The 22483-nt window shown below is 42.3% G+C and overlaps 1 protein-coding gene across 36 annotated transcripts in view; it reads left to right on the forward strand.

The window, feature by feature from the left end:
* Positions 1 to 22483, forward strand: part of LOC105829416 (microtubule-actin cross-linking factor 1) — a 99771-nt gene that overhangs the window by 29937 nt on the left and 47351 nt on the right. For 27 of the 36 annotated variants that reach the window (XM_036290446.1, XM_036290445.1, XM_028189952.2 and 24 more), the window contains 7 exons: positions 2954 to 2971; positions 5078 to 5137; positions 6051 to 6140; positions 6644 to 6814; positions 11333 to 11347; positions 20962 to 21241; positions 21979 to 22429. In XM_036290446.1, coding sequence (XP_036146339.1) covers positions 2954 to 2971; positions 5078 to 5137; positions 6051 to 6140; positions 6644 to 6814; positions 11333 to 11347; positions 20962 to 21241; positions 21979 to 22429 — 1085 coding nt within the window. Of the gene's footprint in view, positions 1 to 2953; positions 2972 to 5077; positions 5138 to 6050; positions 6141 to 6643; positions 6815 to 11332; positions 11348 to 16485; positions 16730 to 17589; positions 17847 to 18687; positions 18909 to 20961; positions 21242 to 21978; positions 22430 to 22483 lie in introns of those variants that run through there. The other 9 variants (XM_036290458.1, XM_012668232.3, XM_012668244.3 and 6 more) reach the window with 5 other exon arrangements.

A 22483-nucleotide genomic window follows, 5' to 3' on the forward strand; every position in this document is an offset into this window, starting at 1 on the left:
TGCTATTTCTTAATATTCTATGTTACGACGGTCGAAAAATCAAGATAATCGTTCTTAATTAAAAAAAATTTTTTTAAGTTCAAAATTGGTGTCGCTTAATCACATCAAGTATGCACGCGCATGTTTTCGTCAGCAAATCCAGACGAGGCTGCTTGTGCGCGCATCCATGTGCACGCATAAATATTCAATTAACTCATCAATTGCGCTTAAGTGAGAGAAAATCATGACGCAGAGAGAAAGAGAAAAAGAGAGAGAGAGAGAGGGTGGGAGAAAGACACCATGCCCGCTTTCGTTCGACGGTATGCACCGCGCGTATGTCAGTCAGGACTTAATACAGACAATGATTCATCCGTCACGGTGGAGCCGTCCACCAAGTCGACTTGAGTTGAGTCGAGTTGTGTCGAGCCGCGAGGCAGACCGGGTCGGCGGCTCCGGGAATGGTTCGAATCACGGCCGTATACGGGTGGAGTTGTCCCGTCGACGTATAATTATCGTAAGCTGGCATCGTTCTGTCGTGCCGTTTCCTGCCCACCGTTTCTCATTTCTCGCCTCACTCTCGCTCCGCGCTTCTTTCGTCGGTCGCGAAAATCAAATGAGCGATGATCACTAAAGCGATCTCTGCACAAAGTTGGCAGTTCTTTTTCAGAATTTTGAGAGAGCCCCGACACTCCCTGACGCCAAAAAGAATTTAAGACCCGATAAATTTCAAAATGAAAGTACGGCAATTAGGTAAAACAGCTTAGCTGTGGAATGCCTGCTCTACTTCAGATCTTTTATAACATTGTATCAGTCACACAAGCTAGTGAAATCATCGATTTGAATTCTAATATCTTTCAATGGAACACATGACGTACTATCTAAAACTGTATCGTGTCTAGTTCTAGTAATTTAGTTAACTTTAATTTTCAGTTTAACTTACTTTTTATCTTTTTGTAGTTCTAAGAAATGAAATTCCAGAAAAAGATAAGTTAAAACGAAAGATTAAGTGGTAAAAATGGATATAAAATGTAAAATTTTTGGAAGAAAATTTTTTTATCTATAACGAATTTGAAACATATATCTGAAAAGCGAAAAATTATCACACATTTTTTTCATTTCTAATTACTAGTTTGAATATCAATTTTCAAGAAGCTACTCGAGACCTTAAAAACGATTTTTACGAAAAATTGTCTATTCGTGTGAAAAGAAAAGTAATTCGGCATCTTTTTAGATTTAAAATCTTTTGTAAATTTGTGAACAACAAATTTGAAAATGATCTGTTTCCTTAGCTGAAACTAACAATTGCGGGAGGTCGTTGCAATAAGAAAAAAAAAAAGTAAACGTTTGTTCTCATTGAATAAAGTATAATAGCTACGAGCATCAAGCGCGCTCCGTGTGAATGGCGTTTTAATGATCGCGGCCTTCCACGTTGGCTCGTGTATCACGTGCACCTTTGTAACTCGACATAACGTTCTATTGTTGATACGTGCGATCGGGTGCGGGCGGCCTCTCAGTGCAACGAATACGACTACAGGGTCAAGGTATTTCAAACTTACGCGTTCGCCAATTATTTGCCCAAGCCTCGCCTTCGCGACACGCAAAGTTCAGCCAGACTTTTACATAGCAATACTTTGTTTTAATATTTGCTTTTAGCCGCTAAATATTTAAGCTATTCGCGCCCCGGCGTATTTGCCGAAGAAAGATCCGACTTTGGACCGAAGAGTATGTATAGTTGAGAGAACATCTAGTAGCTCGGACGATCCCCGCCCGAGTTTGGGGAACTGAATTCATTGGCGTCCCGAGACCTCCGCGAAATGGCCAATTTCGCGACATAGGGGGTACCGTAAAAAATAACGACGATATTTACGCGTTGCGCGATTACCGGTTACCAGTATCGACCCACGGTCGGTCGGTTTCGCGCGCCCACGTTTGGTCTTGCGAGCCTGACCTTATTCGGAAACCCTCTTCGAGAGTGCCGTTCCCGATTTACCACCTCCCGCCCGGTGGTGGAGGTGGGGGCTTTAGGGCAGGTGAGGTAGGTAGCGTTTAACTTTTTTTGGGGGGCGCCGCGCCGCCGCGCGCGACGCCGTCCGGGAGTGCCTAAAGAAAGGGTGCTTTCGAGGGGGAGCAAAGAAGCTTTTACAGCTGTTTTTAGCGTTCGTTCTCTTTAACTTGGTATGCCTTTGATCTACGGCACAAATCCGCGCCGCTTACGTAATCACAATATATAGTCGATATCACTGGCGCCCCGTTTGCACTCTCGGCTTTTTGTATTTGTTACTTCATCGTGTCATGAAGATCTTTAATAATAGAACCTTCGAATTGAAAACTTCAGGGATGCTTGAAGTACATAATATAATTATAATATAATCATTTAACTTTCTTATAAAATCTCTCTTTCCTCTTATTATTATATTTATATAATTGTTAATATAAGTTGCATTGTGACTTAACTTTGTAGATTTATCGTACAAACGCTTTTTCTACTTCTCCCGAAAAATGTATGATACTTATTTTCTCTAACAATATCTTAACTGTTTATTAATTATTTTTTACCGTATTTTGATCAAAATGCAACAATATGAATTGCTCTCTCGTAGATATCAATTTTGTTGCTTTGCGCTGGACTTTGTACAATGTTCGCGGAATCACGTATACCGGAAGTGGACGATCTGCGTGAACCGAGGCCGAGAGTAGTGAACGTAGTCCGACGATCTGCAATCACCAAGCCGATGAAGTTTTTCCGTGCAAAATCTGTCATTTGATAAAAAGTTATTTAAATGAACGTACGATCCATACTTTTATTCGTGACAATAATCATAATAATCACATGTTATTGCCAATGTATAACGATAAGACCAAGAACAAATCGCCGCACTCAACGTACCGTATCCTCCCACACGATTAAGCTAATTATATGTAAATTATTACCGCAATTACATTTCGGTTTCTTGCTTTTTTGTGTTTCCTGCAGCACTGGAAATACGTCAAGGTATGTATCTTAGGATATAGAAGAAAGAAGACTACTAGTTTATGAATTACGAATCGTGACGTTGATTCAGGACTCAGAATTTTTATGAAACATCACGTTTTATAAAAATTTTGAGCTATAGTTCTAAAGTAAGAGAAATTAATTATTCTATAAATATAAATGAGAAAATTAGAATGATGAGGATTGTTACCGCAATAATAATAATAACGACGATATGTCGGTCCTCTGCGGTTATTACCCGCAACGACTCGCGCATTCCTCCTAAAGGCTTCTTAACGCACATATTAATTACGAACGTAGTTCGCAACGGGCGGGATAATTACTTTCATTACCGTCGTAAAAACATTCATCGTACCGTTACGTGTCCCATCTGTTATTCTTATTCTCCGGTGCGCCTTCTAATGCCTCTATGACAAACTGGCGTTCATGCCGACAGCCGAAACGGCACGTCAGGAATTATATGGAGTCGCGTCACGCGACAGAACAAGACATACCGGCAGTAATGTACTCGTCGTGCCCTTTACCGCATATCCGACCCTTCACTCGTGACTTCAGAAATGCGAGGGATTTCGACCGTGAGTTTCTTGCCGCACGAAGCGACTAATCACAGTCAATGCGACGAGACGCTCGCAATCAATCATATTGTGCAAGGCAATTGAACACTAATTATGAAGCAGTCTATCTACGGGAGCTAATTTTAGCACGAGATGCTATTTCACGTGTGTAAAGATAGTTACTGTAATAGCAATGTTGACTGTGACTGAGATAGTAACAGCTCTCTCGATACATATCGCACATTTTACTCTTTTTTAGAAATAATTCTATAAACTAAATGTAAAAAGAATTCTTTGTTAATAATAATAATACCAATAATTGTTATTATACCGCGGAATTATTACGTGCTGCACTCCTGACAGCTTTTGCAAAATTCGGAAGCGATATTTTACTAGTTTAGATGAAAGAAGTTTGTGCGGAAGCACTTTCAGTTATAGGATCTTAAAACTGCCGAAGTCGGTTGTTTATTATTTCTAAGTGAACGGAGTTTGCCAACAGTTGGCGAACGGTTGTCCGCCGTGGTTTGTTGTTACGCGGCTTAATAGAAAGAGTGTGCAGATTACAGTAACGCCAATTGTCATGGATTGCTGTTAACGCAGGCAAGAAAATAAGTTTGCGAGCTACGTTCGGAAGAATTTGTTGCCCTATAAAATATTAATTAATTAAATACAATAATATAGTTGACGTTATATATATTATGTAATGGTTGAATACTTATGTAAGCGATTTCGTAAGCTTTCTACGACGTTCTAAAATTAAAAAGATCTACGCTTGTATATTGGGGCGGACTGGTTTTCTTCTTTGGGATTTTAAAGTTACCCGCTTGAGTGTCATTTTTACAACGTATTTTTATGGTGCACACACTCACGGTGGAAATGGTGTCAATGTTTATCGATTTTACGACACGATTTTTTTTATGACACGTGTGATATAATCGTTGACTTTTTCGATAAATGGGCGTACCGCTATTAATCCCATTCACACGCGATATAGAAAGGAAACCAGTGTCGCAATGCCGTAAAATAGAACGCGTCGAAATCATCCTTTAAGACGCGAGTTGTTGCAATTAGTCACGGTTACGAAAGGCGGATGGGAGGCGGATCACGCGCTGTTCTGTCAATCGCTTGACATTTACTCACCTGGCTGCCGTGTATAACACGCGACGCACGCGAGAGAGTGCATGCGTGTGCGACGCACGCGAGTGCACACGCTCGCGCGCAGGGGCGGGTAATTCTTATTAAAAAAAAAAAAATATATATATATATATATGTGGAAATTTCAATGAAATTGCGATTGTATTAATTTTCAAAATATTTCAACAGTTTAAAATCATAATTTTATATTACAAGAATATTTTTAGCTTTAAATATTTGCTCATAAAAGTATAACGAATACCTAGATAAAACAGGGGCGTTCTTTCTAACAATATGCTTGATCACGCCAGCTGCTCCCCTAAAAATTACCCAGCCCCGAAAAAAGTTATTATCCGCCTGTGCCCACGAGCTCTCCTTACTAATCCACGGTGACGGTTCTCATCGCTGTCTTTTTCAGACTTACACGTGCCTACACGTGTGCGTCCTTGTGAACAACCAACCATGCTGTTCCCCCACCGTAAGTTCATAGCTCTCATTTCGTTATCGGCCGCGACGACATGCATGATTTATCGCTTTGTTTACACTGTAGACCCTCCCCCGCAATGTTGTACGAATTTAAGGAATTATGTAAACCGTAAGAAGGAATGCGGTATATCGCGCTCGGTCGTCACCTGATAACCTCGAGGTGGTTCTCTTCTTTTTTTTCCCTCCCTTGTAACGAGCCGTTTTTCCATGTTATTAACGCGTCATTGTCTGACTAACACCTGCACGTGATGACGTATTCGCGGTGCATGCTCGGGTTGACCATTGGTCGACCGATATGGTAACGAACGCGTCCGAGCTTAATGTGTGTTTTTAAAACCGGTCTGTAAATCAGCATGCGTTTACTCGTGCGCGTAATCGAATGTCCGGCGGTCGGGAAATAACAATTTCAGACGTCTCGATGATCTTTACATCGTTCCCCGTTTAATTGCCCTAGCCTTTTATACTTTTCTCGTTTCTGCTTTTACGAGCCGGATTGCCGCGGCATGACGTACGCGTCAGAATTGTAGAATTTCGAGTGCGATCCGCGGATGTCGCGTATTTTTATTACCTCGTGCGCAAACAGAAGATATAGATACTGTCTTCGACAGATACTTGTGTACATTTAACTCACTTCCACGCTTTCGCTATTTACATTGTGCGTACGTAACTCTCGACATTCCTGCGGCTTTTTTCATTCTCTATTCATGGTAATCGCTTGAGTACATCGTCGACGGACTGTACCCCCTTACGCATTCTTATTTTTCTACTTTGGTTCTCTGGATATTTTTTTCTACGTCAGTCGTTTTGATGTTTTTTTTTTTTTTGTTGTTGTTGCGCCGCCAGATGTGTACTCGACTCAATGTGAAAAGCGGCAATTAACTTGCCCCTTTTGGAATTTGTTGCAGGCGAGCAGACATGTCGGCGACCTGTTCGAGGATCTACGCGATGGCCACAATCTCATCTCCTTGCTGGAAGTGCTCACCGGCGAGCCCTTTGTGAGTATAAGTACACTTGTTTCCTCGCTCTCGGAGCGATTTTTCGAAATTTACTCTTTATTGTATTTTAAGAGAAAATATATTGAAGGTATCCAATCAAAGTCATGTATTTTTTCCTTAGAAGGTTAAATAAGTTCAATTTTTACTGTCGAGTTATCCTTGTTGCGTCTGTTTTTTGTGTAAGTGCTTCGTAAATTTAAGTCGATTAACAAAATTGATCGTATAAGGGTCAATAAACGTGTGAGCAATTAGGTGTCAATTAAAAAAAGGTATCTCTAATATCTTCTTGAAACAGCTACGGCAATTTGACGAGATATTAAAGATGTATCTATAAATTTTTAATTTCGTACGAACTGCTCCGTATTTTGTTTGAGTTAGTTACTTTCGTCAAGAACAGAGTCTTGGGAGCTCTAGAGTTGGACTCCGTGCGAGCCGGACAATTGGATCAAGCAGCGATAATTGTCCCTGAACTTAATTAACGATAAACCGATCGCGTTTTTCAGCCGCGGGAGAGGGGACGAATGCGCTTTCACATGCTGCAGAACGTGCAGATGGCCCTCGATTTTTTACGATACAAGAAGATCAAGCTGGTCAACATCCGGGCGGAGGACATCGTGGACGGTAACCCGAAGCTCACACTCGGCCTGATATGGACCATTATCTTGCACTTCCAGGTAAGTGGCGTGGCCATTTTTGCGAGACGTGATGATAAGCGTGATCCTCCGTGAGTTAACGGTCGCAGTTAACGATGAACCCCAAACGAGTCGTGGTGGTTCGCCTTTCGAGTCGACCGAGCCGTCGAAACAACGCACCACCCCACGCGTTTATGTCGGACTATCCAGTAGTGTGCGAGTACCGCAGTTAAATTTATGCGCGTCGCGCACTCACTCGCGAGCATACGCTGTGTTTCACGTGCTTCGTTTGGTATTCAGGGAGTCCCGGAGGTCGTGTGCTCTTTTTTTTCCTCGACTTTCGGATTTTTCCATAACGAAGATTGAATTACATCATTGTCATGCTCGTCACATATTCTTTCAGTTCGCCGTATTGTTTATTTTAAAAAAGGTAAAAATTCTTTCAGTTCGCCGTTTTGTTTATTTTAATAATTAAGTTTCGAAGGATTTTTTAATTTTGTTGGAATTCTGTATGAAATTAGACGAAGGGCAAGCCCCTCACATTTTTCGAAGTTCATCAGTTTTTTGCTAAGACTAAGTGATTGATCCTTAATATCCTCTAAAGCTTTCAAAATGTCAAATTCAAGGATATTATTACCTTGTATACAATAATCGTTAATTTCTTCCCAGCTTACTTTCTGATATTTAGTATCTATAGCACAGTTTGTATAACGCAAATGAAGTGGCTGCAATGTCAGCATGATGGAAACCGCCCATCGCAATTTGCTGTAATGTGTCCATCGGACTATACGATGCGTCAGTCAGCCATGAAGTTTGATAGAAAGTAAAATGTGACATGCAGAGCGCACAAGAAAATACGCTTTCTCATAATTTAGTCCGATCATCGAAGCATTCGAAAAGCTTTCGATCGCCGTTAAACAATCTGGAATAGTTTTAAATACATTTACACGTACATATTAAATCAGATTCTTAATGGAGAAAGTTTGAATTTCTTCAAAATGTGAACTAATTTATCCCCCCCCCCCCCTCTAAAAAATAGTCTGTACATTTATTTCCGTCTTAACACTCGGTCGGAGGAATTCAATTAATCTTCATAAAATCAGCTGCACCGACACATTGTCGCGACACGGCTGGCGTCATGACGAAAGTATTTTGCATTTGTGTACCCATGCGCGTACCGTTGGACTAACGGAATACGTTGATTCTGCTGGGCGCGGCAGTACTTTCGTCGTGTTGGAAATGACTACTTCGATCGCTTGGCCAATCGCCGCGGAATAAGCGAGCTGGAAGGTTACGCGGAGCTTTTTCCTCGACCGTTTTCACCGGCTCGGCGTTATTATTCCACGTCGTGCAATTTGCAGCACGCGGCGGAATGCCACGTCAGACGGGAAACGTTGAAAGTTACGTTTCGAGCTGTCCCTTTCGACGAGCGTATTACACGCGCGGGGGAACTCGAAGCGGATTTTCGGCGCGCGAGGGCTCGCGCGTTCTTTCAATTACGAGACGAAACACGGGTGGAAACGCGGATAATTCGTAGATTTTGAGATTCTCTCTCTCTCTCTCTTTTTTTTTAATTTTATAGAGCGACGCGCCGATTTCGTAACCGAGCTTTTCTTCCGCCCAATTTACGCCGTCGCGTCGATGTCCATTATAGCCAAGTAAATCCTTCGTGAAATCGTTTTACGCCGCGCGCGGCGCAAAACGTTTCTCGGTCCGTTGCACTTCGTATCTCACCGACCAGTGGCCTGTGTCATAAAACTTGACAGGTTGACTATTATATAGAATGTCGATGAACTCAGACGACTTCCCGGTTCTAACGACGTGATATTTATACGCGTCGAGCTCCCGCTTTGCAGCTTCATGGAAAAGTATGTGTGTGTGTGTGTGTGTGTGTGTGTGTGTCTCCTGTCTCTTCTCTCGTTTCTTCGATCGCGGCTTAGAGATAACGCGCGAATCTCGTCGGCGATGGGCGTTCCATATGATTTCATAACGTATAATGTAGGGGTCGATGTTTATACCGACGCGGCGTGATTAGCGTTGCAGGCTAATCAAGCGGCTTGCATGCTGCGATAGGTCACATCCCGCCGGCGCGTTGTGTCCCGCGTTATTTTTAGAGGCCCGTATATCTCTCGTTGTAACGTTGTGGTAGGTGCCGGTAACGAATGTACGTACATATAGCTCGTACGGAATCACGTGCATTGCCAAAGAAAAGCGAAAGCGAGGACGGCCGCCGGCTCGCCTCGCGCAGAGACCGGTCGAGAGTTCCGCACGGCACGAAATCTGCTCGATCTAGAAGGACAGGGACACCTCGCGCATGTTATTTAGCGTAAAAGGGTATAATTTATTGATTTCGGAGTGCGTCTACAAATCGTCCCCGCCGTTTTGCATACGAAATATCTCGAGATCATATCTTAATCGTTCGCAATTCACTTAGGCCCGTATTTATAGTTGCTAAAGAAGTCAACTGCCAACCTTGATACGGTTTAATAAAGACATCTTGGAGAAGTTAATTTAACATTTGTTACATCATATTTGCGAGATGAGAAATCATCACATACATATATCAATAATTTTTTAATTCTACAGTATTTTCCGAAGACTTGAGAAAGGAACTTACATGAGAAACTTGACTTGAAATTCAATGAATTTTTTAAGCATTAAAATTACTCAATATCAAGGAAACTTTATCCTTCAAATTGTATAGATTGTTTAAATTAAGTAATTAACTAAAATATCATAAAAATAAATTTAAAAAAGATAATTTACTTTAAATTTATAATAATTATAATTTGCTATAACTATATAGTATACATTTATACTATCAAAGATTGAAATTTTCTCGTTGATTGAAATTCAAGTAATACTATTTTTATTAGAATTAATCATTATTAGGAGATAATAATTAACCCACAAACATAAAGAGTGTAATAACAGATTATCAAAATAGAAAGAATATTTGATTTTGTATTATGAATATATTTTATGAAATTGGTTACATATCGCGAGAGGAAAATAGTTCAGTTGCTTTAGCGTTCGTTACTGCGGCATTGTGTTTACGCAAGGTCGCTGCGTTATCACTCGTTCAGTGAGACTCGAGTTGGCAGATAATATCGCGTGTTACTTCGCGTGTTATGATCCGCGATCTAATTTACTTAACAAAATGAAACACGTCAGTGAATCTCAATTTATTTTTATATCCATAAATAAACAAATTTTATTCATACTTTACAGAGCTTCTCTATCTGTATTCAGTAATTTTATGTGACATTATTGAAGCAAAAATTTAATTAATAATTTTTCGTTGCAATGCAGTCTGTTAATAACGAAACAGGACAGATTATTATGCATAATAATATTGCGGAAGATTCTGCAGAAGAACTTGTAAAATAATTTATTGAAATTAAATGCCAGGTTGTATCAATGCCATGTCTGTGTTTTTAGAATTAGTATTTTTAGCTAGTTGATGCTTTAATCAAAACGTAAATATTGAATCGTCTATATCTCACGATATCAAATTTTGAATATCTCGTCTCGCAGCAGGATTTTGTAACTCTTAACGACGGTTCGGTACTTTGTCGTGTTGCGCAGTTTTTTTTAAACCATATACAATATCTACGTAACGTTAAAAAAAAAAAGTCTACTGAGCGTTTTTTAAAATCAAATTTATGTAATAAACTGTAACTACGGGCCTTATAGTTTCTCTGCTAGTTATGGAACGTATATGTACGATGAAGATGTGCTGTGATTGGCGTCGATTGTCCGTATCTCCTGGCATGCATTATATCGGCAAATCTCGAGACGCTCGCGCGACTCTCGATACGCAGCTCTTCTTATATATTAACTCATGAATATTTCTTTTCATCGGTCTCGAATGCGCTGCGCTGCCGTGTCGCCCCATCAGGCATGCATTTGACGCCAGCGAGAGGGAGAAGGAGAGATATCACACGCGTTTTTTTTTTTTTTTTTGGTCGCAAAAAGCCGAGCGAAGGCGCGAATCGAGTAACCGAGTTACGCGATCATAAAGACGGCTAGTGTTTGCCCTCCTCTGCGGTGCCTGCAGAGTCGCGGTACCCAGAAGGAAAATTGTATAGAAATTCCAGATGTAAATTTAAATTATGAGGAACGATCATTTGCATCTGCGGTTTCTTTATTTCTTCTTTTTTTACTCGTGGTCTTTAGTTTATCTTCATAGTTTTCTCACTCTTCATCGTCGGTAAAATTGAAAGATGTAGTAGATGGATGATCCGTTAAGAATTTTGCAATAACGCTTCGTCTTTCGCGAACCGTTAGAAATATACTTTAGATTTGTATTGGCCCTTTGAGGATCAGGATGCTTCGTGACGAACGTAATAAGGAAACTTCCGAGAAAGTATATGAGGGTACATAATAAAAGATAAGACAATTTTAGTTTACATTGTTGTAGCGGCGTCGAGTAAACAGAGTTGTGCAGAATTGATTAACTATTACGGGCGCGTATTATACTTAATATTAAGTATAAAACTGTGTTGTAGTCGCCTAGTCTAATAGTGAATTTTCTTCTTTTCTTTTGCGCCGCAAAAGAGCTGGCGACGCAAGGTAAGTGTGTCGACCGCTTTACACCCCTTAAATGACCGTCACCCTGCATTAGGGTGCAGATGACATTTGGGAACCAAAGTGATTGTGTGTGAGTGCAAATAATGTCATTGCGATCGCAAAATTGCAGCTGAAGTATATCTACTTTTCTTCTTTACCGACGAAACTTGCCAAGACGATCGCTTCGTTAAACACAGATGGCTCGTACAGGTAGTTACACCTGTGGAATCGCGGCCCCCGCACGGATGGCTGATCCGCACGGTCATTAGCGAACCTACGGATTCGAGCACGACACACTACGAGCACTCATACATATTTACACATCATACACCCACGTACATACGGTTTTAGCGATAGTGTAACATTTGAGGAAAATTAGAGCAAGGTGTAATCAATCTTAACGAACAATAAGGAAAATAAGAATAGAAAAAATCAAAATGAGAACAAGAGACTCGTACATGTGTTTGATACAAATGGAGCGAGAAATAGCGAAAGTTACAGCTCATTTTTATTTATATTCCTTAATTAAAAAAAAAGGAATTGCATTGAGCGAATGTATGAGCGCTCAGTTTTCCACTTGGTTCCCACCTGAAATGCTTTTACCCTCGATCATAATTACTTTATTCATAAAGGATGAAAGTAAGATTTATATTTGTACTATGTATTCAAAATATTTAGAAATTATTCAATTGTCTGTTTTAAAATTTTAATTAAAAATTTATTTAAATCTCATATCCGAGTAAAATGTCCACTGAGTTCTTTGGAAGAATTTGTTTGCGAGAAAAGAATTTTTTTTATGTATCTAGGGTATTCAAATTTTTTTAGTTATCTATATTGTTTAAAAATTTGCGTGAGTAATTTAAATGTATCTTTTATTATTTAAATAATTTTATTTTAAGTAAACACTCTTGAATATTGATTTTTTCAGATATAACACAAGATTGAAACATTGAATATTGTGCAATGTTGATGTATTTGAAGCTGTGAATAATTTTAATTCTCGTGAATGAAATATTTTTTGCCTTATTCACAATTTCTCTCGTAAACAGAGCGGTTAATATGTTTCCTGATGAAATCAATGCAATCACCTAATGATTAGTATTAGTTGCAACATTTCCTAATTAACGTTATGAAATATCCTGGCAACTAAGAAAAAAAAAAGAATTATTCTGTTCACGGTTTTGCCACGTGCCAATATCCTAGAACACTTTTATCAGAGACTAATGCCGAGATAAAGTTTGTATCGTGAATATTAACGGCTCGCCTTGCTAATTTTCACGTGTTCGTCTACGCTGCGACCTCCAATCTGCGCAGCGACATGTTTCTAAGTAACATTGCGGTACGCAATTATGTATATATAGCCGAGAGATTTTAATAAAGGAAACATTTAATTTAACAGACATAATTCTTACGCAAGAATCTCGCGCATGGGATTGTGCGTTATGTTTTTCTTTCGCAGCAAAACTGCGTAGGTGGAATCGTCGATAAAACGATCACTTTGAAAACATCGAATCGCAATATTGATCTCTGCAGGGTAAACGCGCGTTTTCAGTTGAAGGTCTTCGTTAATCGATCGCCACAAATTGTCGCCTCGAGGAATTTATAAATCCATAAATCCATCATAACTTCCCTTCTTCGTAAATGTAATTTTATCATTCGATGCTTTATTATGTCTTAATATTTATTTTCTTGTTTTTCATTAATGCAACATTATTTAAGGAATATTATATTAATTTCTCTTTATCTTTAAAAATAAACAGAAGTTAATATAATATTTATGTCAAAATGATAAATAATAATTTACAATTTATTTAACGATTATTTAATAAAAATTTTTATATGTTAAATTAATTTCTTTCAGTTTTTCTTTTTGAGAATGAAATTGCTCGTTATTGAAGTAAGATTTGATTGTGTGTCGTTTCATTGAGCTCCCGCTTGCTTACGGACACGTCGCGAGTGATGACGCTATTACGAATGACATCACCTGCGCGAAACCATTGAGAGTCCGTAAGTACAGGTTTTGATACGTGCTGGATTACGAGTTTTCACTCTCTTCGCACGGCGGCGAAGGGAAAGGCTCCTCGTCCGGAATCGTTGCCATTGGTTGCCGGTTTTCACAAAACCGGCATTATTCATCGTGCACGTCGTGACGACGGTATTCGAGCTTTTTATACCGATTGATCGTCCACGGTCAATTGACATGGCCTTTAATTGCATACTGTTTACCCTGACGCCAAGCGAGAAAGCTGTTATATTCATTATGCAGGGATAATAAATATATATTAATGTTATATATGTATTTTAATCATATTTGTGTACACCTACATACAATTGGTTTATTTAAATTTAAATACCTTGCTTGCTTATTTATGAGCCTTTTCTATCATTATTATCGTCGCGGGAGAGAAATTGCTCATTGTATTCGCACGTTGTCACTTTCTTATTCATTTACCATTGTACGAAAGAGATACCCGCAAGTTCTGGTGGCGCGATATAATGTGCACGCGTTACAGCGGCTGAATTGTATTCCGTCTTCGCACCAAAGGCAACGAATTAGCGTACCCACGACGACGACGACGACGGCGGCGGAAGCCACGACGGAGCGAATCAAGTAGCCTCGGGTGCGATGACTTCATATCCGCCTGGTGATCTCCGGCATGCAGTTAGTTTAAGCTCAGCGCCACGGGCTGTACCGCAATTATAATATCTGCACCGCGATTTAATTAACGCGGTGGGTAACATCGCGATGACTTGACGTGGCTGAAAAGATTAAATTCCTCAAAAGTACAATTGATAAATTACTCGGGGAGTTTCTTTTTAATACGTTTGATTGAAATAGAAAGTACTTTGCGCACTTTCAATACGGAAAAGGTCATCCCTTTTATTACACGAACGGAACTTAATAGCCCGCAGACGTCATTAGGATATTTGCTCATCTTAATAATCTTGAAAGCACAATTTCACTTTCTTTCCTTATACACACTAAGCTCGCTCGTTTGCTGCCGCCTTTCATTTTCTCTCAGATCTTTTTTTTTTTCCCTCCCTGAGAACCCGTCAGCGGGGCCATCGGCCTGTTTCTCTAAGTGCCAGCACGCGTATGAATTTGCAATGAAGGCACGATTGTGCACCATATCGGTCGGAATCGTCCGTGCACTTCATCGTCTGAGAATTCCTACTCTCGCATTTGTTTTTAATTGCCCTGTCAAACGTCTGGATAATAGCCGAGGACGCTTAAAAGTCCGACGTAAACATTTTAACGCAACGTAGCTTTTTACCATACAGACTTTAACGATCTATTTTACTGGTGATTTGTGTGTCTTGAGACGACGGATACAGGGACACACTTCGCAAAGAAGTAGGAAAACAATGAAAAGTACAAGTAGGTCGCTTTTCCTTCCCGTTTGTACTCGCCATTTAAATGTTTTTGTGGCGTTCCAAAAGTTGATACAAATGACGCGATTTGTCTTAAAAACGGCAGGTTCGAAGTCTCGTGTGCGTACGTCTCTACGTTTGAAAACGCTATAGTAACGAGGAAGCAAATTACCGTGGAAGTCGATTTTTTTTTTTACCGGTGGCGATTACGACATCGATTTTCCATTCTATTATCTCAGCTCGCCCTCGAGCCAGCATAAAAGGATCGCGCTACCACGTGATTATCTCACTCGGATCGACATTACCACGTTTGGTCCACGAGAATCAAGAGCGTATCGACGCTCGTTTCTATGCCGATTTACGATCGGCGTCGCGTGACTTTCAGCTTCGCAAACAGCTTATTAACATGAAGACCTCGCTCGTTACATTCCTAAATATTTATAATCGACGCTGGACACGGAATACACGGCCCAAACCGGACCCACGCCATTCCGCAAACGTGGAGATTGTTTATTCGTTAGAAGTCCTACGTACTATTAATGCGGCGGATGCAAATGATGATATCTCGTGCGCCTCGTAAGAGCAAATTCTGTTTTCCGCGTGTCTCTGCGTGAACAACTACCTATTCTATATTGATATTAAGATCATTCTACGTTTATAATTTTCTGGAATTTTCCCCTGGACAGCACAGCTGTGTTTTGAAAATTAATCGCGGAATACCAGTGTATTTATGTTTCCCATCAATTCAAAATATGGATCTATGTTGAGCTACAAGTTACATTAATAATCGTATCTTCCGTATTTCACAGCTTTTCATGTTGTGTACGCGTTCAGCGTATCTGATCTTGCTGAATGCTCTCTCGTCTCGTTTCTCACGAATCTCTCGTGTTTTCTTATCGTTATCGTGGCGCTTATCGTCACCGCGGCGCTTATCATTCTTGCTCCGAAACGCGCACGGGTGACGTCGGTGACGTCACCGAGAACCCTGCGAGTGCTCCGTTTCCTTTTTAAGCCCGTCTGAGGAATCTCGGTCTTTACCAAGGTCGCGTGCCCGATCGCGATGCGACCTTGATATCGAGATAACCATACGCCACCGCTCACGCGGTGAATTATGCACGGTACCGTTCGAGACCCTGACGAGCGGAATGTCGTGGGATGCATTTCAGATATGGGTATTCGTATTACACGTGTGTATTCCCCGGCGCGCGCCGGCGGAACGCAAAATCTCTAGAAAAGGAAAAGGAGGAAGGACGCGTGCGACGACGTCGTCAACGACGACGACGACGACGTCCGGAGGAGAAGGAGGAGGAAGAAGCCTCGCCGATCGTAATATCGGCGCGCGAAACCTATCAATCCAAGGACGCATGCGCGATCGATCTTGATCGCGATGTACAGTGGGGCGCATCAGTGATCTATTCCACGACCCCCTCCTTTCGCTTCTTTGAAGAAACACGGCAGAGAAGAGAAGGGAGAATAAACAAATGCGGGAACAACAGTTTTTCCTGGCACAATTTAACATAATAATCTAAAGGCTAATAAATGCGAATACAGATCGTAGTTTTTTTTTTCCTCGAGAATCTGGAAAAGGAGGGGGGAGGGGGAATCGTGGACGCGTCATTAAAACATCGCACCGTACATAGCGGCGCGTCGCGACGAGGTGCGGCGAAGCGCGAGGTGACGCCAGGTGGGTGGCTGACGGCCAGGTGGGGGGGAGGAACAGAAGTGCAGGAGGGGAGGGAGAAACGTCTCTCACCTGTGCGCATTTCGTTGGCCTACTCTCGCCACGGCGGCCGGATGCTACGCGGCGATCGTCCGGCGATCGTGTCGCGCATAGTTTGCTCGTACGTCGTCAGTTAAGTCACATTTCTCGATCGTCGCCGTTGTCTTTATTCTCATTAGTGCTCGCGATTACGTCGTCGCGCGCGGTCGCACGGCTGTCAGTTCGCGGCGCGAGGATCCAGGAAACGTCGTTCCCGTCTATCGTCGCGATGGTGGTGACCACGACGTCGTTGAGTGCGTGTTGACAAGAGAGCGCGCGAGCTGTCACAACAATGTTCACCGCGCTCTCTCCGTCTCTCTCTCTCTCTTTCTCTTCCTTTCTGCTGCTGCAAATGCATCATCTTCGCGCAAATGTTCTCGCATCCAACAGCTCGCTTGTGCGTCCGCCTCTCTCTCTAACCGGCGCGCAGTTCCGCTCCACGACGACCGGCGTCTGGCTCTGGTTAACGTGGTGCCGGCGTGAACGAGCTACAGTTAGCGCGATGTTTCACCATTAGAAGCCAGCGGCCGCGGATAGATTTTCGCGCGGCCGCTGTCGAACGGCCCGGATGAATAGATCCGGATGGATGGGTCCGGCAATTTTAATGGACAGTACAGCGCGTAAAAGCACGTCAATTGTAGCTCGAGCCTTTCCGGTACCGGCCAGACGGGCAACCGTGTCATCGGTCTTTCCTCGATTCCGAGAGGAAACTGAAATGAATCAATTTATTTTCATCCCGCGTCCCGACACTTAAACCTCGAACGTTGAACCCCGTGGTTACACTCGACAAGTTCGAAATCACACGATCATACCTCATAGCGTTAAATATACGGTGAAAACACACGAGTCCCCGTGATTTTCGTTATTATCACACGCTAAGCATTGTCACGCGAGATGTTTACATTGAACGCAAATCGTCGCGTCGGGCAAATATCGCCGAGCAGTCGGGCGGTTTTATCTACTTAAACGTGGCGTCGCCAGTGGTCTGAATATGCGAAACGGAACACGCAGGTCGTTGCGGTATTCTCGGGGAAGGAAAAATTCGAGCGGAGCGAGCTGTTCGATGCACGCACGTAAGTTGTGTGTCACGTATGTAAATGAGCCAACGTTGCAGCACGCGGACGAGTCGCGGTTTGAGCTCGGAGAGCGACCGCCAAGCGGGTGAGAGCGGGAAGGAGAAGGACGAGATACACGCCTCGTGATCCACGAAAATGTCGCTGTATCGGTTCAGCAAGGGGGGCAGGCTGTTCGTGCAAGGCACGAGGGAGGACGACAATCGTGATGGCGTTTCACCTAGCCCAACGGGATCGCGGTCCGCCGACGACCTGCGAGCGATATACACGAAACGCCGATTGTCGACCGAGGTCTTAGGTAGTAGTAAATCGAAATCGGGGGAGACAGGAGGGAAAGGATTCGCTCTGACGATCGCGCGGCTCTCCGTGAGCGCCCCGGGTGCCTCGCTGGGAAAGAGAGAGAGTGTGCCGTCCTCTGCTCTGACGGCTGCACAGAGGTACAAAGTTGACGCGTTGACTGCTCGGAGGATTTCGCGGTGATTTCGCGAGTACTAATTACCAATTAGCCGGAAACTTAGCTCCCCGCGAGGGAGATCGCGATCTTCAGTCTTAATTGGTCTTTACGAAAACAATGAGAAATTGCGAAACGCGTCTCCCACGTCTCCGCGTAATATGCCTCTCGCTCAGAGATAAGAAAATAATCAAACAAGGCTTATATAAGATTGGAAGATATAGCCTACGTGACCTAAGAAATTTGCATTACAATTGTGCCGGTGTCGATTTTTAGTTTGCAACGTTGCTTTGCCCGGCATCGATAGCTGACGACGATGCCAACGGTTTCCCTCCAAGTGTTTCTCCGGCGCCGCGCCGGTTGTCCTTTCTCAGCGAGGTATAATAAACCGTTGCGTCATCGTGACTTAAAGAGGCTCTTCCACCTTGCTCGTACTAAATTCAGTTGCAGTTTGCCATATTCTGCGAAGTTAAATGGCTAATGTTTCCTTGTTGGTAGCCGAGACACGCGTATACAATGTTACGTCTTGGCGCGCTCACAGAGAAAACGGCAATTAGACGTTGAACGTTCAATAACGCGCTGTTCCGGCGCGTTATTCGTCAGGCGCGAATCCTTTTCCAAATTTGGTAACACGGAAACCGGGTTCAACGATTCCCCTGAATCTATCGTTCGTATCGCGCTGCCTCAGGTTCGTCGATCGAGTCGACGAAAACGTCGAGACGCGGTGAGAACGGCACGAAGCGCATCGTCACCCGCATCGTACGCAAGACCACGACTTTGACGCGTGGCGAGGAGCGCAGCGTCGCCGAGGACCTCACGAAACGCGCCCAACCTAGGTATCTACAGGACGCTAAATCGTCGACGGTGACCGTGACTCGGCACGTCCCAACGAAACCGAAAACTGTGCGGGTAAGCGTTCCTGGAAAAAAAGAATTCCAGCCGAACAATTCCATATTGAAGAAGACTAATAATATCACGATAATTGACAAGATCGTATAATCGAAGAGCATCCTCGAAGATTGGCTAAGACACATTAGCGAATACGTTCATAGTCGAAAATAAGCCGAGCATGATGATGAAACTTATCGTGGAAGCGTTCAATTTAAACGCTTATCTAAAAGAAACGTTCTCTCTTTTTTTCTCTCTATCTTCTGTCACAACGGATACGTCACCTTAATTAGGATTAGAACGGATACGATACGCTCGCTTTGGTCTCGCAGTCTATTACCGTTCCACTTAATTCGCTATTTCGCCCCTGCAATTGATCCGCGAAGGAGACAGTATTTTTCTCCGGCGACACGAAGAATGAAACTTGAAAGCGAAAAAAGCGGTTTCTACTTATTTGTCGATACCGCTTTCGACGTTGCACAATCGCGACAGGCGAGATTTCCTAAATGTTTTCGAACCTGGAGCCATATCGCCAACAATGTTCTCGCCTTGGTTCGATCGAAACAATTTATGTCGAGGTATAACCTTCTTGCAACCTGTTGCTGCGAATTGCGTAGGCTGGGGAAACAGACGGCGCGACTTATCCAAATGGCGCATATCTCACGCGAACGCGAGAAAACGCGCGATGACCCGAATACTAACGCCGGCATATATTAATGCCAATGGCAACGATCTCAAATGCTCGCGATCGCGATTTAAGCGTCGGTGCCAATGTCAAGTCTATTGCCAGTGGCATAATTTGTCTTTATTATTTTACTACTTGAGCGAGTTTGGTAGCCAGCCAGGCGATGAAGTGCTTTCACCGTTGAACATTTCAAGTACGAAGTACTTCACAAATAATACTACGGAACCGTGAGACTTGCATTAATCACCGAAATTGAAGTATATAAAAAAACACACAAAAATAGATTAACTGTAATTTCAGTTTAACTTATTCTCTTTTTTCAATTCTTAAAATTAAAAAATAATCGCATAAAATATAAAAAAGGCATGGCTAAAAATAAGAAGAAAAAAGAATTCGGAATTTGCGTTATATCTCGAAACAGAAAAGATTTACGTAATGCTCTTATTAAAATAGCGCATTACAGTTTTTCCTGAATGATTTTTATTCAGTTGAGGGTTTGCCGCGATTATAGACAATTTTATCATCGTTCTTACGTACGTTAAAGTATAAGGACTCTGATGGTTCAATGAACTTGACAAATACGTTAGGTAATAACAACCGTAAGTTTTGACAATCTAACTTGGAAAATACAGGAAGATCTTTACCTGTGCGATATAGCATGTACTATACGAGATAAGATAACCCGTTCAACTGTGACGTAAGAATTCGAATTTCTTATCCTAATATAGAAGAGAAAACATGTATAATATGTATATGTTAAGATGTATGTGACGTGCAACTGTTTTTGGAAGTATTCTTAACGATCCCGAATCTTTGTTGAAATAAAATTAATGGATGCCATGATAAAGGTTAAAATTACAAAATAAGAAAGAACAAAAAAGATTAAAATGTGTAATGAATGATAAATTAAAATCGATGCCGTGACCAATGTTCTCGACGGCGCCGGCCGGCTAAGCAAAATGTCAATAGTTCTTGAAAGGTTGCAGCTTTCAGTTTCCATTAACGTTCAACCAAGAAAATAGAACTGTGGGTTGCAAATACATGTTACATAACGCGCACAATTTTATGCTTAATAATTTTAAAGGTACATACCGGTACATGTGGCTTTCAAATGCAGCAGTGTTTGACGAGTGTTACTAATTAAAAAGGTTTTTAAAGACTGCCATTCTTCAACTCCTCACTTAGTCTGAAATGATTATTGCGGCGAACATTGTACTGTAACTATCTCCGCTATTTATTGCAATAATGGCATCCGGAAACGTTATGAAATAACATATCGAAGGGCGAACCAAAATATGTATTTCTATATATTCCACATGTTTTTAATAAAATTTTATTACGTAAATCTTACTAAAAAGCTCTTATCCCACTTTCTTTCTGTTTTTCTAGATATCGGATATAGTGGTCGGTCAGGAACCGAATGTGACGGCGCGCGAGGCCCTGCTACGATGGGCCCGACGAACGACCGCCCGGTATCCTGGTGTACGAGTGACCGATTTTACCTGTTCCTGGAGGGACGGTCTGGCTTTCAGCGCCCTTCTCCACAGGAACCGGCCGGACTTGGTCGATTGGAGAAGCGCGCGTTCAAGCCAGCCGCGGGAGCGGCTCGATCGGGTCTTCTTCGTTGCCGAACGCGAGTACGGCGTTACAAGGCTTCTCGATCCAGAAGGTAATGCCCGATTATCGATTCGTACAAGCGTGTCGCACCGAAATACCCTAAATTGTATTTAAAAAAATCATTTGTGGTCTATTGATCCACAACTGGTCGTTGATTCGATCGTGCGATCTCTATATCGTTTATCTGTGAATTCAAAGCAGAAGAAATACCGCGATGCATTCGTGTCGACCTTTTTTTTTTATCGTGTTATCTTGCATCCGTTTTTGCGGTTTTATCTTACAAAGACGCCTTTCACGGGTACAGCCCTATCTGTGTTTCTCTCTTTATTGTATGCCCGGTGCGTAAAGTACAGTTCCCGCGGGTTCGAGCGTGTTGGCGGTGTGCGCGTTCTTTCTGGTCACGGTTACCTGACCAGAATCGCTTCCGGCCTCGGTTCGTACACCGTAACGTCGCGCCATCGGTAGTCGTCGTAATTATGCTTTCTATACTTGCGTCTTGCAGGTATCTGACATTGATCAGGTATCAGATTGCAAGGAAAAGCGAAAACGTATCCACGGATAACATATCCATAATTCGATATGATTTGCTGTAGATTTTACCGGTTTTCTTCTGCAGGAATGAACAATATCTAGATTTTTTTTTTAATTTATTGGTTTAGAAGCGTCGATGAACAAAATTAATCTTGTTTTTAAGAATTTATTTATGACTTCAAGAGGAGTTTAGTTAGAAATAACCTATTATACTCGCATTCAATGCGACTTACGCAAGGATTTTTCTATCTTATGCAGATGTTGACACCCCTGAACCGGACGAGAAGTCCTTGATAACGTACATTTCTTCGCTCTACGATGTGTTCCCGGAGCCGCCGGCCATTCACCCGCTATACGATGCCGAGGCGCAAAGACGGTCCGCGGAGTATCGCGAGCTCGCGAGCTCGCTTCATATGTGGATTCGCGAGAAGATGGCCCTTATGCAAGAGCGTTCGTTCCCGCCGACCCTGATCGAGATGAAGAAACTAGCGGCGGACAGTACGAAGTTCAAGAATGAGGAGGTGCCGCTACGATACAGGGACAAACAGAAATTGACGCACATTTTCCGAGACTTGCAAAAGTACTTTGAAGCGGTAGGCGAAGTGGACATAGAGCCGGAATTACATATTGACATCATCGACAAGAATTGGAATCGCCTGATGATGTTGCATCAGGAACGTGAGCAGGCTATCATAGATGAAATTAAACGGTAAGTCTTCTCAGCGTAATATAAATTAAACGCGTACACGTATGTATGTGCATA

Source organism: Monomorium pharaonis, chromosome 8 (genome assembly GCF_013373865.1).
Source record: "Monomorium pharaonis isolate MP-MQ-018 chromosome 8, ASM1337386v2, whole genome shotgun sequence".
NCBI classification, from domain to species: domain Eukaryota; kingdom Metazoa; phylum Arthropoda; class Insecta; order Hymenoptera; family Formicidae; genus Monomorium; species Monomorium pharaonis.